Consider the following 18,853-nt stretch of genomic DNA (forward strand, 5'->3'; position numbering starts at 1 on the left):
TCCATTTTTTAAATACTTGTACTAATCTACTGCCTACATGACATTATCACAGGCCACTTGCAGGAAAGACATTCAATTATATGTACAGCCGATAAAATAAACTCAAAACGTGTTTCCATTTGGTTGCAATTTGCATAAACTGATGAGTGAAAACGCTATTTACGACTATATGTTTTAATTGCAGAGTAGACTATACCAATCTAGGTTTGGGGACCTACTGGACTCTGTAACTCGTTGGTTTAGAAGAGCATCAGTCTGACTCTTACATCGTTTAGTTTGTTCCCATGGGGGATAAAATAGAACTAAGCAAAAACGTTGTGTGGCTAGAACATATGTAAAAGTATATCGAATCCACAAACAATACCATCTACCTAGACGCAAACGCAAACGCTGTGTTTACGATGCGGCCAAGGGAGGGCAGCATTGTTCTCTTATGTGGCGTGGAGAAAGCGGGAGATGGGTGAGAGCGCGTCTGGGACACAGCCTACACTGAATTAGAACAGAATTGTGTGATGTGTGCTAAGTGTGTGTCAGTGTGCAGGCGAGGTTGGAGCTCCAAACACATGCTGCAAGACTTGAGATATTTTTCTGATCCAGCCTGGGGTTAGCCTACTAGAGATGGAACCATAATTCGTGTCTTCTCTTGGAGTGAATTAGATGATATAAACTGGAAAGCTTGATTTTTTACTCTCAGATAATCGGTTATAGGAAATAAGAGTTGCTTGACAGTTCATACGATCTCTGGCGAAATGTGGGGACTGGCAAGCATCATTTTGTGTTTACCTTTGTTTTCACAATATGTGGAGGCGCAAAGCAAGGTAGGTCTATTTTAACAATCTAACAATTGCTTTTTAACAAACTGTTTTAGATCCATTAACGTTATGCATTTTGGGGCTGACATTTTTAACTTTTAAACCAAACGCAATTATTATGTTGTTCTAATTATATAACAAATCATGAATTTAGGTTCATGCATCTTATCTTCTGGCTACTTTGATGTCACAAGAAAACGTATTATTTCAGTGTATGGGAGAGCCTTTCACTTGCAATCAAATTGTGAAGTTAGGCATCAATGATGGATTTTAGTTGCCTTTAGTACTTGTTTCTGATGGCTTTTCATAAGTTATTTGTGCAGTGATGCATGCCAAACTATAGAGATTTCCTGAGCCTCCCAAACTCAACTCTTATCCTTTTTTTGTAAGCCTCAATTCCTCTGGGATTGCATGAAGCGTCCCTTATTGAAAGATTATTGCAAGCAATGTTCGGGATGTTATTATTCTTAATGAACAGATTCAATTATGGTCAAAGACACATGGAAGGCTTTACATAGTTTTCACATCAGTAATTGAGAGCAGACCCTGTGAAGCTGGTCTGGATTGTGCGCAGAGAGCCAGGCAGCAGGTGGCCAATCCACTGAGCGAACAGGGTATCCATCGGCGCGCTATATGCATGGACCTGGCACCGGTCCAAACATCCGTGCTCAGTGAGACGAAAATGGTAAAGTTGCCAATTATGTTGAAATGTTATCTCGACAAGCCAACGCTGAGAGGAATTTGACTCATGACAGGCAGGTTTAATTGTGTTTTTAGTCCCTGTAGGCGAAACTCATTCCAGTTATAGCCTATCAGTTGTTTATAACTGGCAGCTGCCAATGAGACCAGTTTTAACAGAAATAATATAACACCGTCCATTTTTCTTATTGTTTTCAGCTGTAATAACGTCGTTTCATTAATGTCGTGAAATACCAATAATCTTCTTTAAACAAACCTTTGTAGAAGGCTATTTCACGGGCTTGTGTGCTCTTTGTTTTGTTAGTGACTAAAACCACAGACGGCCTCTCGGATTTATACCACACAAGTATTGGAGTACTTAAAAGCGGCTTGCCCAAAAGCAGAGTAGCCTCTTCGGGGTGGCAGCTTACGGACAGATCAAAGAGCTATTGGAGTCGAGACGGGCTAACGGGGTAGTGGAAGTCACTTCTGGTATAACGGTTGGTTAACCTCGAATAAAACGGCAGGAGGAAAAGTGACATGGCGACGCCATGGCGCATCAGGACACACACGTAGCAGAGGGCATGGGTCCCAGGAATGCAACTCTAATCAGATAGCCCATGTGAGAGGACAGGGGCCCATGATGCGGAGGGTGGGCTATGATGTGCTGAAATGAATAGACCTTTTCTTGTGTTGTGCCTACACTTGTGTTTTCCAGTCACAGGCTTGCAGTAATGTGTAAATACAGCTGTATTGATATTCTTTACCTAGGTGTCTGACACTGACTCTATGCTACTCATATAAATCATACAATTGTATAGCCTAATTCATAAATTTGTAGTTGAATGTGGTTTGCAGCACTTGGCTCAGAATGGTTTTGGTGTGTACACAACACTCACACACACTCCCCTTCTCTCTCTCTCTCTCTTTCACACACACACACACACACACACACGCACACGCACACACACACACACACACACACACACACATACACACGCACACACGCACACACACACACACTATCACTTAGTATAGAGATGTACTGTACATGCAAATAACTGGGAGGAAGGGGATGCCTAACACATGGTCACCCATTCTTCTTCAGTCTTGAGAACTGGGTAGGCATAAAGGGGACAGCACTACTTTGGTTCAGCTCCTACCTCAGACACAGAACCTTCTCAGTATCCCTTGGTTGCTCCTCTTCCTCCTCAGCTCCTGTTTCCTATGGGGTCCCGCAAGGCTCCATTTTGGGCCCTTTGCTGTTCTGTTTATACATGCTCCCCCTTGGTGACATCATCCGGCAATATGACATCTCTTTTCACTTCTATGCTGATGACACCCAGCTATACCTGCCCTTAAGATCTGATAACTCCATTCAGCCTCTTCTGGATTGTCTCCAGGATATTAAGTGCTGGATGAATGATAACTTCCTTCAGCTAAATGATAATAAGACAGAGGTCATAATTTTTGGTCCTTCTAAAGCTAGACCCCTGATTGAAGGAAAATTAGCCCACCTCTCCTCTTTTGTCAAGCCACATGGCAAAAATCTAGGTGTCATCCTTGATTCAGAGCTCTGTTTTAAAAGGCAGATTAGTTCTGTTATCAAGAGTAGCTTCCATCAGCTGAGAATTATTTCCCATCTCAAACCCTCTCTGTCTTCCATGGACTTAGAAACAGTAATTCATGCATTTGTTACATCCCGGTTAGATTATTGCAACTCCCTTTATCTTGGTCTCCCCCAGTCCCAACTTTCTCGTCTGCAATTGGTACAAAATGCAGCTGCTAGGATGCTTACTGGCACCAAGAAATACCAACACATCACCCCTGTTCTGGCCTCCTTACACTGGCTCCCCATTAGCTTTAGGGTCCACTTCAAAGTCCTTCTGATTGTTTATAAGGCATTACATAGGTTGGCTCCCTCATATATTTCAGACCTCCTCCATCCCCTCTCAGCATCCAGGTCCCTTAGATCTGCCGACAAGGGTCTTCTCTCTGTGGCCTGCACCCGCCTCAAGCAAAGAGGCGATAGAGCTTTTGCGGTAGCAGCCCCACGTCTGTGGAATTGTCTGCCCCCAGATGTTAGACTGTCTCCCTCCATCACCACTTTTAAATCAAGACTAAAGACCCACCTTTACTCCTTGGCCTTCCCTGCTTCCTAGCTGTCCATCTCTCTCCTCTCTTCTTCATATTCAAGTGTCTTCTGTACTGTTGCTATTTATTTGTTTAGGGCTGTCTATTTGTCTATTGTATTTCTGTATTTGTCTTGCTTCTCTCTGTGCTTGCCTTTTATATTTTGCTTGTTCTGATTTGCTTTTATTTTTTATTTTTTAGCCATATCCTCTGTGCAGCACTTTGGTCAGTGGAAACTGTTTTAAATGTGCTCTATAAATTAAATTTACTTACTTTACTATTTACTTACATTCTCACAGAGGAATGCATTTACTCTCAACAGCACACTGGATCAGACTGACTCAGTGAAAATGGAATTTTGGAAGATTTGGTTCGAGGGTCTTTTCCCTCAGTGAATGCTCTGTCTGTTTTCCAGTGCTATGGGTGCTAGCTATGGACACGCGGTGTATATTAGACAAGCCTAGCATGGACTCTTCTCTGCACAAATTCTCAGGCTCGCGCACACACACACACACACACACACACACACACACACACACTTTGAGTGAGGTCAGAGGTGCCTGGGGGAGAATGACAGACTCAGAGGAGGTTAAGCTGCGCCATAAAGCACTGGAGCCACACGGACTCTCCTCGGCACTCTGCACTTGGCCCCCTCACCGTCTCTCCCTGCCTAGCCATGATGCAGGCAAGAGGATTTCCCCAAAGATCCCCTGCGAGAGTGTGTCGCAACAGCTGTGTCCCTCTCATGCCAGATGCATGAATGTACCGCGGGGTGGGACTCAGCTGTCCAGTTCCCCGCACTGTGTTGACTTGGATACCACTGCAGCCTGTTCCAAAATAGCATTTTTGCTCCGGTCTCATTGTTAGCGATTGCCAGTTTGCCTAGGAGTTTATTGTGTTTTCAAACATGCAATTAATGGGTTCTGTGAACACTGCAGAGTGCGGAAGGTATTGTACTTGTACTGGGTGATGTTGAACAGGCGTGGATAATCAGAAGAACTAGGCTCCAATTTCCATGTGTAAGCATCAAAACAGAAGAACTAGGCTCCAATTTCCATGTGTAAGCATCAAAACAGAGCGAAACATGGTGTGCTGCATGCCCTCAGAGACAGAGCAACGACAGATTTTCTGATTTTGTGTAAATAAAATGTAGCGTGAAATGGGAACAGTGTTTGAACAATAATATTAGTGTTGTTTGCACAGCTGTGGGTTTGTAGCCATCCCTGGTGCTGTCTTTCATTCCCTCTCACTCCCTTCCCTTTTTTTCTCTCTTTCACTCACTCACACCCAGTCTCTCCCTTTCTCTCTCCCCCCTCTTTCTCTCTCTCTCTCTCTCTCTCTCTCTCTCTCTCTCTCTCTGTTCCCATAGACCACGCTCACCCCTACACCCTTCTATAGACACCAACAGGAGGGTCTCTCTTACCCTGACAGGATGTCAGCCTCCCTCACATGTGGGGTGTCACCTACGGTCAGAGTGCCCAGCTCAGCTCAGTGCTCTGGTCCGGTCCAGTTCGATGGCAGCTCGCCTCCCCATCATTTATCATGACTGTGTAACAGAAACAGGAGGGGGGTGTAAGAGAAGGAGCCCTCTGTGGCCCTGTGAACCACTATATCACTTCTGGAATTGGGAGGGGTGGCTTGTTGTGTCCCACAGGAGGAAACCACAGGCATTAGTGTCTGGAGCCACTAGGAGTAGCCACTAGTTTAATTAGTCAAGCCATACGGGGGCGGGGGGGAGGGTCTGTGGGAATGAGGCGTTTTAGTGGAGTGGTCTTGCATGTGGACTTGCAATGTGAACTCTCACATTCTAGAGACTATGAGTTCTCCCAGGCTGAGGGTAATCCTGTTCTAACAAGGATGGGTTGCCCACCCTTGGCCTTCAATCGGTTGTCATGGAAAATAAAGGCTTGAGATGGGGGGGTCCAGCAGGTCTTTAAGCATGTGACGACTCTTGTGCCTGGTTATCCGCTCTCAGCACAAGCCACAATGCAAACAATGACTAGATGACCACAGATAACAAGAACGGACACCAGAGAAGAGATTCAATGAAAAAAAGACAAAGACTCTCAAAGTGCAACTAGTTGCCTGAAAAAAATCACCCCACATGATTTAGACTTTAGGAGTCAGATCATACAATTGACAATCTCAAGAGCTGCTCCTTGCCCTTGTGACATGGAGGAATGACCGGATGGATATACAGTAACAGACAGAGGCAGACAGAGACAGTTGCCCTCCTGAGTTTGATCAAGCTGTAGTAGTAGAAACAGGGCATTTGAGTGCTACTGTGCAGTGCAGTGCTCCTGCTGCTGCAGGCCTCAGCCACTGGCATGTGGAGCAGGGCTCGGGAGCCAGCCAGCCGGCCGGCAGAGGCAGCAGGAAATTGAAGGTATCAGTAACTTCAGCTCCACTCCACCGTCAGCCCAGGGACTGCCGTCAGTCTCTCACTCTCTCTCTCTCTCTCTCTCTCTCTCTCTCTCTCTCTATCTCTCTCTCTACCTCTCTCTCTCTCTACCTCTCACTCTTTCTCTCTCTCTCTACCTCTCTCTCTCTCTCTCTCTACCTCTCACTCTCTCTCTCTCTGTCTCTCTCATGGCCAGATTAAAGAGTGTTGCTCCTCATGGAGCGCTGGCGTCTGTTGAAGGAAGAGGCAGAGTGAGGGAGTACATAGACACAAAGAGATTAAGAATATAATAATGCCTATAGCGTGTGATTGGAGAACGTTACCATGCATCTGGACTCGGCTCACGACACGCTGTCGAGGAATTTGTAATAAATCACATTACCTGGGGCATAAGTGCTGTGCCTTAATGTCAACACCCAAAAGGGCCCCCAGCTCAGAGGAAGAGAAAGTCAATAACGTGTCACTTTTTGCGTAAACCGCATATCTCCTATGTCTTCATCGAGCTGTTTGCAGAGCGGTGTTCATATATACAGGACAGTTGGGAAGAGGGGTAAGGAAAAGTGGAAAAGAAATCTGTCCCCTGGATATTTGTTGAAATTTCCTATTATAGGATAGCCTGGCTAACGTCAGACCTCATCTCATTGAGATGGGGTCTGGGAACTAGACATTCATTTTCTCGTATTTGAAACGTGGTTTACGAATGCCCAGAGCCGTTTATTGGGCGCTACGAATGTCTATCAAATGCGTCTGTGCATAGCTCATAACGGCTTTGGTGTGTCATCATCGTCTTGCTGCCCTCCCTCCGTTCTGTGATTGGTTCCTTCGTTGAGGTGAAAAAGAAGTCCACAGAATCCAGGCTGCCTAGCAGCGTGAATAAAATCGCGCGTGTAAGGCAGCATGGGAAAACCCAGGCTAATTATAGGAATGAAACTGGGATTGAGGGTGCATCGGAGTCTCATATGTGGACCAAGCCATTTCTGAAGGGCAAACTTGTCCCTCTGTAATCCTCTCTCTCTGTTCATGGAGTCAGTGCTGGTCAAAGGCGCCGCTTTATGGTATTATACGTCTCATACCGCGGGACGTAAAGCCATGAAATAACTTCCCCGGCCACCCTGTAACCCTCCCAGCCAGTGGAGAGGGTCTTGGGAAGCTCAGTGCTCTCCCAATTAAAATGGTCCTGAGAAGAGAGGCGAGAGCAGAGGGCAGGGTCTCCCTGCGGGCACCGGGCACTTAATGAGGTTTGGGCAGAGGTTCAAGACTGCAGATTGTAACCAAGCTAATTACCTGCACCCTGTTTGACCAGCAGGACTGAGTGGTGTGTGTGTGTGTGTGTGTGTGTGTGTGTGTGTGTGTGTGTGTGTATGTGCATGTGCGTGGAGGAGAGCCTGCTGCCCCTTCAGCTTCTAGGCTTAGGGAAAAGGACATTCCACAGCGATAGGATTACAGTGACTTTGATCTGTTGTCATACACCAAACGGGTGGACATCAAGAGGAACAATTAAGCCGCATGTTTATTTTTTCCCCTCTTACTTTAAGAGTCTTCGGTCAAGATGTCTCTCTTTCTTCCACTCTCTCTCTCTCTCTCTCTCTCTCCTCTCACTCGTGACTGATTGAGTTACTGTGGTGATGGTTTTGGAATTTCACAAGAGGCCCAAACAGTGGTGTTGTGATGCCCTTTGATATCAGTAAGATACTGTAGCCGTATTGTCAGCAGGGGAGAAGGGAAACAGCCACCCAGCTTCAGACAGCTCATGCGTTTCAGCACATACTCAATGTAACAGACAGGAAGAGAAGGTCTATCTTAAATTCATTACACTGCATAATTCATAAAGATGAAAGGCCTGGAGAGGCATTTTTATTGAGGGAGTCAGTGCACTCACACCCATGTTTGGGTTCCTCTGAGTATTTTTGCATGGGGCTAATAATTTGGAGTTCACATGACCAGACAAGTGATATTTTGACTAGTAGTAATCAGTCTTTGTGTTTTTCCACCCAGTTATCTTGTCTCCTTGCACCCCCCCCCCCCCCTACTCAGTCTGTATCCCCTGTCTCTGTGTGTGTGTTTTTGTGTCTGTGTGCTTGTGTGTGTGTGTGTGTGTGTGTGTGTGTGTGTGTGTGTGTGTGTGTGTGTGTGTGTGTCTACAGTAAGTATGTGTAAGTTTCTGCGATTGCATTAGGGTGTGTTGTAGAGAACAGTAGCCCCCTCCGTCTTGGCAGAAGGCCTAGGCCAGGCTCGCAGTTGTTTGGTCAGCTGCCCCTTGCCGATGCCAGCGCCGATAACGGTGCTGTGCAAAGACAGATCACATGGCAGCTGGCCGGGGGTTCGCGTACCGAGGGCAGATATGCGAGGCTTTACTACGCCTGCCCCCCCGACCAGCTCTGCCACCTCTTTCACTCTGCGGTCAATCGGCTACCACGTGCCCTCCGCACCTGTGAAGGGACCGCTGGGATTCTGTGCACGGGCTGTGGGACTTAGCCAGGGATCCGGGATGAAAAGCCCAGTTTGTTCAGCAGTGGAACCAGCCAGATTGTCGGTTAATCTCGGCCCGGGCACGTCTTCCAGGGACTATCAACAGGGGGGCAACAAAGAGATGAAAGGTTTGGAGAGGAATTTGATTTCGAGGGAGTGATCTCACGGCACGTTTATTCTGGGGCTTACCAAAAGAATAGCGGTTTGGATGAGATTGGAGACAGCTGCCAGGATAGCATGACTGTGGCTAAAGTGAACTCTGCCCTGTGGGGAAAACAAGGAAGGTCATTTGGCCCCATTGAAATATCAGGCACTATTTTGGTCCACATATTTCCCATCAGTTTAACATTAATACCCAGGGCCCTGTCTTATTCTCCCAACAATGCAGACACACCCATCCCCACTGATAGAGCCGGTTAGTGTGTTGAAAGGATGAGCTGTCCCATATGTAGACACTGAAGAGCAATTTGGACCCAAACCTAGTGAGAAGTATGTTTGAACAGGGACCACAGTGTGTGAGAAACTGGGCTGAATCTGACGTAATACATCTCCTGCCTGTCTCCTTAAACTGGAAGATCTGGAAATTGAACACACACCCCGCTCCCCAACGCCCCCGGCTCCAAAACCCTCTAAATCACATCATGGCACTGCTCCAGCATCCAGACATGAGACTCCACCGTCACCATCGACCCCACCTGGCATGCTCTATTTCTCCAGAGAAGGAATGTGAATATCAGGAAATTATCACTAACCCTTAACGCCCTAACCACTGAAGTTCATCAGACTCGGCCCATGTTGCTATGAAGTCGTATTGAAGGGTCTTTGGCTTGGCCTGCTAAGGGTCCCTTAACCAAACACTCGCTGAAAGGAACCCCCTTAACGTCCAACTGAATTGCCATGAGAGAGTGGCAAAACACAAACACACACACAGACACACACACACAGACACACACACACACACACACACATTAGAAAGTGTTTCTCTCACACCCAGCCCCACACTCTGACCCAGTCCTGTTGGACTTGGCCACTGCATTCCTCAGCTAATGAAACCTCAAGTCCTTCAGTTATGCTCAGACAACTTTAACGAGAGGCTCAGCGTTGGCAGGGCTCGCTCAGGGAGGCTCAGCCAGACTATTTTGCTGAGCAGAGATGACACAAACAAACAGAGAGCCGCAAGATGCCATGAAATCCACATTTGGGCCCTTTATTGCACCTCACAAAACTGCCCACTGTATTCTCAGGGCATAAATGATCATATGGATTTACTCGCTTTATGAATATAATGTGTGTGAATGTGTGTACAGAAATATCTGATGATGTTATACAAAAGTGAGCCAAAAGTGTGTGTGTGTGAGAGAGAGAGAGAGAGAGTGAGAGAGAGAGTGTGTGTGTGTGTGTGTGTGTGTGTGTGTGTGTGTGTTGCCGTAGTCGTAGCAGCAGCAGTGACTGTGTTGCATAAACTGAGAAGGAAAGGTTATTGAAGGGGCATCTTCAAGTTAAGTCAGATCTGCACGGTTCATAATCAGCAGAATCAAATCTAAGCAAATTAACTCAGAACTACCTTCAAACACCGACTGGGACGGAGGAAGACTTGACCTGACATAGATACCGTACGTGGACATTTTGTTAAATTTAGGTCAGACTTGCAGTAATTTTGCAAAATTCATCAGTAACTCTTTACCAAGACATCGAAACAAAGATGTCACCCGTTGACTGGATCCTTGCCCCTCTGCACATTACTCCGGACAAAAGCCCTCCTCCCCACTGAGAGACAGCATCAGGCTAACAGAGACATTTCACCATGTCTGGTCCACTGGTCCTGGAGAATGTGACCTCTGCCGACAGGAGCATCCACAGAGCTCCGTCCAGTCCGCCCCAGCAACCCTCCTCCTCATCCTCTTTCTCACCCTCCTCCGCCTCTTCAGTGTCCTCCCCTACCAGGTTCAAAATGGAGGCAGTGGAGCGTGGCGAGGCGCAGCTGGCCCTGGCTGACCACATGGACCAGCAAGCGATGACTTACTCTGCGCTGATCGCAGGGGGCCGTAGATTGGGTCGAGCCAGGCTCTGACCTCTCTATCCCCTTTGACCTTCAGTGACCTTCAGTGTCAATGTCCGAACAGTGACTTCAGCGTCGGGTATCTCCTATAATAATAGTGTCTGTCAGAGGATAGAGACGTTAATACAAAGATCTGTACTGCATTAGGGCTGCTGCAGAGAGGGGAAACACCCTGGGTTTGGGCAAGACAGTTAAGCTTGAAATTTCAATACAACCACAACTGAGAAATTTGTTAGTAAAAGTCACATATTGTAGGCATGTTTAAATAAATAAAATGTTTGGGTGTGTATGCATTTTATAGTGTGCACATTCTTCAGCCTGAATAAGTTCTTATTTGATTTATTTTGTATTTTTATAATGTAATGTCCTCTTGGGTCCTTCAGCAGACTGAGGAATGCACTGGAAAGGCATCATGAAATGACAGACAATTCCAAGTTAACTAACGCCAACTTATAAACGGAGAAAACATTTGTGGAGCCTGAGATGCTTGGAAATGCCCCTGTAAAAGTTCATTTTTACGGTTTCCTTCAAACAGAAGCGGTAAAGAGAGAGTTTTCCCACAGGAACCCAGATCCCAGTCCTAGGTGGTAGTGGTGAGTGTGACGCGTCTAAACCTCACATGACGTAAAAGGGCCTGTCTGCCTAATGACTCTGATCAGAGGCGCACTGAGAAACTGCTCCTCAAAGTCTAGAGAGAAGGGTCGACTGTGGGAACACAAGGCTGGGAAAAGTGTTTGTGTGCCTGATTGTGTCGGTCTACATTGTGTGTGTGTGTAGTGGTGGTGGTCAGGCGGGGGGGGGGGGGTGTCTGTGTGATCTGTGTGTGTGTGTAATGTTTTTTCAGTTCCGTGGCAGGGCTACAGTGCAGCTTTATATTCATATGATATGTATTGATCTCTACTGCTCTGGTGCCATACTAGCCCAGCTGGTCCTGTTGGGGATATTTTATGCCAAAGCAGATTCACCTGGTAACTCATCCTGTCTGAGCCGGAAGATTGTATCTTTGATCTAAATATAGACATGCAGGTGTTCCATTGAGACTCTGTAAGCGAGGAAGCAGTTCCCCTGGTCTACAGAACATGCTCTTCCCCTCTCTTGCTGATCAACGACTTAACTCTTCACCACATTCCTCCCTGATTCTCATTTAATTATGTGTGTAATGAAAAAAAAAAAAAAATATTCAGGAGTTCAGTCCTTACACAATGCTGTTCAACACAGACTGATATACAGTATAGGTACCATTATATGAGCACTTCACATGCAAGACTCCTTAAGGAATGTATTCATGTGATGATGTGAACTCTCAGTATCGAATCACCTGAGTGCTTTGTCTTAATTTTCTCTTGTGAAATGGGCCGAGAGTGATATATTTATCTAGCCTGACGAGCCAGACCCACATTAAAATGTAGGGTCTGGGCACTCACTGTTCGCAGTGCTCAGTCCGAGGGGCGTGATAATAGGTTGTCTTTCAAATTCCCTCTGCACGCAATAGGACAGCGCTATGAGTCCCATGCGTGTCCCACCAGCGGAGCTAGTTGGCTAGTTCAAACTTTTGCCAACTTAAAAAAAGCTTAACTCTTTTCACACTGTTCGCCAACAGCAACATCCATCTTCTTTGTTTCAAGTAGCAGGGAATTCAAGCCAAACCGTTGCAACTCTGCCATCAATCATTATGTTAAGCCCGCCTAACGACTCTATACACGATTTGATTGGCCTGATAGAAGTTTAATTTTTCGAGCTCACAAGCCAACGGAGAGTTGCTAGACTAGCCCGCAGAAGACAATGTTAGCGTTCTCCCATGCAGGGCATGCTGGGATACGGGAGCGAACATTTGGGGTTTATGTCTTTATATCTCCTAAGTTATAAGTGTAAAGTTAGCGTCTTTATTGTGACATGTTTCCCTTTTAGTTCTCCCTCGTGTGTGATCCTTTTTGTGTGGGGGGCTGCGTCCTCCCCTGTATGTGTAGTGTGTGTGTGTACTTGACCTGCCCCGTGTGTATGGTGTTCTGGGTCTGTGTCTCTGCTCTCGTTCTCAGCGAATAAACCTTTTGATTGGACAACTGTGTGTGTCGCTATCAAATCGTTACAATATGTACACGTGCTGGATGTGGCTATCTGCATGTGTCACCGTTTGGCCACTAGCTCCGCAGTCTCGCTGAACTCCCATTGTCCTCCTTATTGCTCATCTGAGGGTGCTGGGAGCGCCACTGCTGATGGTTATGAACCAGGCGGTGAAATTGTCATCTATCTCACTGGCTGTAATTTACTGCATGCGAATGAAGCCGCCGGAGAGAAGTGCTCTGTGGCTCTTGGAGGAGGATCAAACCGAACCTCCTGCCTTTGTGTCGACGGGACCGGTTTTCATTTAGAGAACTATGTGGCACGATCGGGAGCAGAGTGAGCGTTAAAGAAAAATGAAATGTTTGTAGACAGTTATTGGACTGTTACAAAGGCCTCGGGTCTGAGCTCTATATCATAGTAAATAAATCCATTCATAGCCTTCGCCGAGTTGGAAAAAAAGACTGATTTATTAATTTAATGCTTCGCTTAATTGCCAGAGGGATCTATGATTTACGAGGCATTTGAATGGGACATAGCCTCGGCTGAACTTCTGTGGCCTATCTTAATGGAAATTCATTAAGCAAGATCAGCTTGTTTCTTCATCATCATTCCCTCTCTCTCCCTTTTTAGTGTCCTGACTTGTGCCCTTATGACCTACTTTTCCTATGGTTTGGAAAAGCGACAGTGAAAACAGATTGTGTTGTGATGCTAGTGGAGGAGATCCTTCAGAGATACATGTGTGTTCCAAACAAGACCCACTGATATTCTAGCACAGAACATCTGGGTACCATAGGGACAAAAAGAAATCTACGGCAAATAATCGTAAACAAATGTTTTGTTGTCTCGGCCAATCTGTTTAACTTCTGTCTCATCATCTTGTCATACCTTATGCCTCAAGCTTAGACAGATTATACCTGTCTCTCTCTCTCTAATTTGAACCCAATTGGTGACCAAGTGACCAATGGCTGTCTCTCCCTCTCTCTCTCTCTCTCTCCCTCTCTCTCTCTCTCTCTCTCTGTCTCTCTCTCTCTCTCTCTCTCTCTCTCTCTCTCTCTCTCTCTCTCTCTCTCCCTCAGATCTTTGGGGAGACGGAGCCTGTGCGGATGACGTCCGAGGGTTCGGACTGTCGCTGTAAGTGCATCATGCGGCCCCTGACGCGCGACGCGTGCGCCCGGCTGCGGAGCGGAAGCGTGCGAGTGGAGGACTTCTACACGGTGGAGACGGTCAGCTCGGGCTCTGACTGCAAGTGCTCGTGCACCGCACCGCCCTCCTCCCTCAACCCCTGCGAGAACGAGTGGAAGATGGAGAAGCTGAAGAAGCAGGCGCCCGAGCTGCTGAAGGTAAACACTGGACAGGCCAGCCGGCCGCCTCCCACCGGACACTTTTCCTTTTCTCTCAGTTGCAGTCCCCCCCCCTCTCTCTCCCTCTCTCTCTCTCTCCCTCCCTCTGTCTCTCTCTCTCTCCCTCTCTTTCCACCTCTCTCATCACTTCCTCCAAGAGGTCTGTGTCTGCCTTTGAGTGAAGGTACTCAGGGTTTAATCCATGTAGACTCTAAGGTTACTGCTTTGAGGTTTCTCTCTCTTTTTACTCTGTCACTGTCTCTCTCTCTCTCTGTCTCTGTCTCTCTCTCTCTCTCTGATCAGTAGTACTGAGGATTTTGTATCTCTTCATTTCACTCTACTCTTTCTCTCTCTTTTCATTTCAATCTTTCCCTGTCTATTGTTTTCTCTCTCTTATATTAATCACCATGTGGTCAAGATGCATCAGTAGCTCGGAGACTTCTCTTTTGTCTCTTCATTTCAATCTCTCTCTTTCCCTCGAGGAACTCCTCTCTCTCTCTCTCTCTCTCTCTCTCTCTCTCTTGCCCACAGACTGGTTGACCTTCCCCCTCATTCTCTTTGCATCTCTTGCCCAGACTCACACTCTGCCTGCTCCTCTCTGCCTCAATCTTTTTATCCTTTTTCCTTTGTTTCGTTTTTTTCTTCAATTCTTTTCTCAATTCTACTATTGTTTCTCTCCCTCTCTCTCGCTCTATATATCACACACACACACATACATACACAAACACACACACACACACACAGACACACACACACACACACACATTCACCAAAACTCACACACACAGAATGACCTATTGTGTCACTGTCATCCATTGGGCCTCTGCTTTCATTCATCAATCATGAAGTCAATAATCAATATATTCAATAGCCTTTTCAAATGAAAATCTATGCCCAAAACTGACCAATTAATTAAAATCTATGCCCAAAACTGACCAATACAATTAAGGCCCCCTGGGGATCAATAAAGTATCTATCTATCTATCTACAAACACACACACACACACACACACACACCACACATTCACCAAAACTCACACACACAGAATGACCTATCGTGTCACTGTCATCCATTGGGCCTCTGCTTTCATTCATCAATCATAAAGTCAATAATCAATATAATCAATAGCCTTTTCAAATGAAAATCTATGCCCAAAACTGACCAATACAATTAAGGCAGTACGGGTATTCACAGTATAGCATGTTCTTCAACCCAAGGTATGTTAGTGTGTCCCTCTGGAGATGACTGCTGCAGTAGGCTGCGTATTGTCATTCAGCACCTCAACACAATGGCGATTAGTCAGACAAATGGTCCCAGCTCCATGGACACTGAGCAGACGCCGCATGTCTCCAATCTCACCGAATCTCACACTGTACTGAGTGAGCCATGTGGAGAGATGGATTGATAGAGAGGGGCCGGTTGAAGCACATATGACTTTCATTCAGGGCGAAGCCCTCAGATGTGCACACAAGAAAAACAAGAGAGGATGGAACATCTGAAAAGACAGGGAAAAGACCATCTGATGCAATCGTGCAAAGGGCCAAAACTCCACCTGCTAGGCCACAGAGCAGAGGCTGCTTATCAATCAGATTGTCAGGTGTACACCCACAAATGAGTCATGAACTTGCATGGGCACGCAACAGTGGGTTAAGAAAATCAACACGTTTGATAAATGTCAACGAGGCATCAACACGGATCAGATTTTCCACAAGAGTAGATTGATTATTGATTGGAGCTTTGTGTAATTATTTACCTCTCTCTCCCTCTCTCTGTCATTCAGTTGTGTGCAAGTGAATGTACACAATATTATCCCAGCATGTTTTAACACCCAGATGGCTGTGTAAAGTGGCCTTGTGTGTTTGTGGGTGAACATGTTTGGAATGGAGAAATTTTATGTCAGCGTTTAGCTCAGCGGTTTGGTAATGTGCTGCTGGAATTCCACCCAATTAAATCGTACTTTTATTGCGCTTCAACAATGACTTTTGTCTTGTAGTATAAGTCATCCAAATGAATGTTGTTATGACGGCAGTGGTGTGGAACAACCTCCCCTATTTCCCTCAATCATCAGATCAATGAGCAGAACCTTGTTCAAATGGAGAGGCCATCTGTCTCTCAGCTCTCCTCTCTGGCTCCGCGTGCTCCTCCGGCCCACGCCATCCAGCTGCATTCCTTCACACACTCTTGTCTCCAACAATCTTCCTTTCCACACATATTCAGTCTTCCTACTTTTTTGGACTGTAAAAGACATGCCTGCTGGTGTAGCCGTAAATACAGGTCTCAAGAAAGAGTGAAAACACTACAGGTGTCAAGAAAGAGTAAAAGCAAACCCTGTTCCCTTTCAGGTATATGCCAAGAAGGAAGGTGTGTTTCCTTTCTCTCTCATGGGCATCCGACAGCCCCTAGTGTAGTCTTCTCTGCTAAGCATCCATCGTTCAAAGTCTCAAGACTCTCGCTTCCACTTTTAAACATCTCGATGACATCCAAATGCTCTCACTCACTGTCTGAGTTTGATCTGAACAGAAGCTGGATCTGTTTAGAGTGAATGGGACAGTGTTGTATAATTTTAGCCACGTGTTTTATGCTGTGCTGTTGAGGGAGACATTGGCCCATTGAGAATATTTCTGTGTCACTAATGATAAACAGGAACCTTTTGCAGGACAGTTCTCTCCCCCTCACACCCTCTCCAGTCCTTAAAATACGCCCAAGGGCCTAGTTCCTGTTACGTCGTGTCTTTCTTACATCCACTTGATGAGCAGAGAACTCAAACAACAGATGGAGGACCACATGGATTTTTTTCAAAGTCTGTCCGGCAAGACAAATAAACTTAGAACGACTTCATGCAGACATGATACTCGACATTCCTGTTCAAGGAGACTGCTCCCCGAACGTCGTCCAGAGAGAGTAGTCTCCCAGTCTGGGTGTTCTGATCCACTGAGAGAATTTCAGCCTTTGATGCTGATTAACCCTTAAAGGAGTACCGTCACACTGGTGTGACGGGAATGTTGAGAAATGAACGTTCTAAAGAATATCTGGGTTCATTGAATTCAACATAGAATTTTAGAACCTTCAATTGTTGCGGAACTTAGAACGTTCAAAAACCTACACCTTTAAGGGTTAATCATCCTTGCTCTCTTGCGTTCTCATTCGGTTGTTGTCTTGTCTTTCCTTTTCTTTTCTTTCTCTTGCCTTCCTCCTCTAGCTGCACTCTATGGTGGATCTCCTGGAGGGAACCCTGTACAGCATGGACCTGCTGAAAGTTCACGCGTACATCAGGAAGGTCGTCTCTCAGATGAACAACCTGGAGGAGGTGAGTCGCCCCCCCCCCCCGTGACCTTTCTAGATTTAAGAGAACGTGGGAGGAAGAAGGTGAGGAGAGTTTGAGAAACAGGGTAGAGGAGTGGAGAGTAGTCCAGAGAAATGTCGGAAAGTAAAATTAAGTGGGAGATTGTGACACACAAAAGAAAAAAAAACATCCACATAAGTCATAAAATTGAAGAAACACATTCAAACAACAAGCCACAGCCCAGAGAGAGAGAGAAAGGGCTTAAGAGTGACATGCAATAATAAGGCAGGGGCAGCTGTGAGAAATGGAATAATTGTAGTGCCCTAAAACGTCTCCTGTGAGCTATTCATTAGTGCTTCTCAGAGAGTGGACAGCAGGGAAAGTGTCCATTTGCGTTTTGGCAGGGATTGCGTAATGAGCATGTGGTCGAATTAAACAGCCCTTAAGGAAATTCTGTGGTCTTTTTCACTTAATGGTGGTGTTTTGCTTAAAACCCCATCCCTGTGCAGTGGGAGCTGCACATGGGCCATGGGAAACCACAGCCATGTTGGTTTAGAGAGGGCCGTGATGGATATCAACAGTGCCCATGAGAACATGCGTAGAGACTTCATTTCACCACACATGTGGAATGCCGAGTCCTAGATCATTCTGATGAGCTTCAGAGAGGATTCTCAGGGATTGAAAAATCACATTCCTGTGTGTTCTATGATGTTGTTATGTTACGGTTTAATTGGACAGAAAAGATTCATTTCACCCTGGAGAGAAGCAGTGGCCAGTGGGATAGTGTTGAAGTGCAGCTACTGTGGCTGTGATCCGCATTCGTCTTGTGCTCTTGTGCTCTGGGGTCTATGGGAAACCCTAATGACACATGTCTGTCTGTACTCTAGACCATAAAGACCAATCTGACCCGGGAGAACGACTTTGTGAGAGACAGCCTCAGCTCCCTGACCAACCAGCTGAAGCGCTATGACAACTACTCTGACATCATGATCAGCATCAAGAAGGAGATCTCCAGGCTGGGCCTGCAGCTGCTGCAGAAGGACTCTGGAGCTACGCCCAGCAGCAAAGCTCAGGTAGGCCACTAAGCCCAACTACAAAGCCCTGCTGGGTACATCCACATTTAAACTCCCAGGTTGCCCCTCTGCACACTCACTCATTTAAGGCTGACTACATTTTCAGATCCAGGTGAACCCTTGCTATTTCCAGCAACAACTCCCTGGTGGAGCCCAGTCATGCTCAGTAGCACAAAACACTGTCTATAAACATTGAGAAATAACAATACCCTTGGGTTGATATTAGCTAGGGCTAATCTTAGCCAGACAGCTCTCACAGCATTAGCACAACAGGCATCTAAACAGGTTTCTGCTGTTCTCAACAATATAGACCTGAATGATTAATAGGATGTCCACTGGACCTTTGTATATGTATATGATGCTCATTTGTTAGACCAGAGACGTGAATGTGGATTTTTGAAATGTGTAATTTCCTGACCTGAAGTTGTAGAGATCCAGAGTTGTAGTGTCTCTCCCCTACAGTCTTCCACCTCCGCTGAGCTCTTATACACCCTTTCAACCAGAGCCATATAGATATCTTAGCATTTTTTACACCTCCTTTAT

The 18,853-nt window shown here is 46.1% G+C and overlaps 1 protein-coding gene across 2 annotated transcripts in view; it reads left to right on the plus strand.

Annotated features, from left to right (window-relative positions):
* Positions 1-524: 524 nt before the first annotated feature.
* The window catches only part of LOC121680656 (olfactomedin-like protein 2A), a 45,681-nt gene continuing 27,352 nt past the window's right edge, over positions 525-18,853 (plus strand). For both annotated transcript variants that reach the window (XR_006021767.1, XM_042060127.1), the window contains exons 1-4: positions 525-818; positions 13,690-13,953; positions 17,154-17,261; positions 18,125-18,310. Coding sequence is in view for 1 of the 2 variants with exons in the window: in XM_042060127.1 (XP_041916061.1) it covers positions 750-818; positions 13,690-13,953; positions 17,154-17,261; positions 18,125-18,310 (627 nt within the window). In the remaining variant the exon portion in view is untranslated. The remainder of the gene's footprint in view (positions 819-13,689; positions 13,954-17,153; positions 17,262-18,124; positions 18,311-18,853) is intronic.

The sequence above is a fragment of the Alosa sapidissima genome, chromosome 13 (genome assembly GCF_018492685.1).
Source record: "Alosa sapidissima isolate fAloSap1 chromosome 13, fAloSap1.pri, whole genome shotgun sequence".
NCBI lineage: Eukaryota > Metazoa > Chordata > Actinopteri > Clupeiformes > Clupeidae > Alosa > Alosa sapidissima.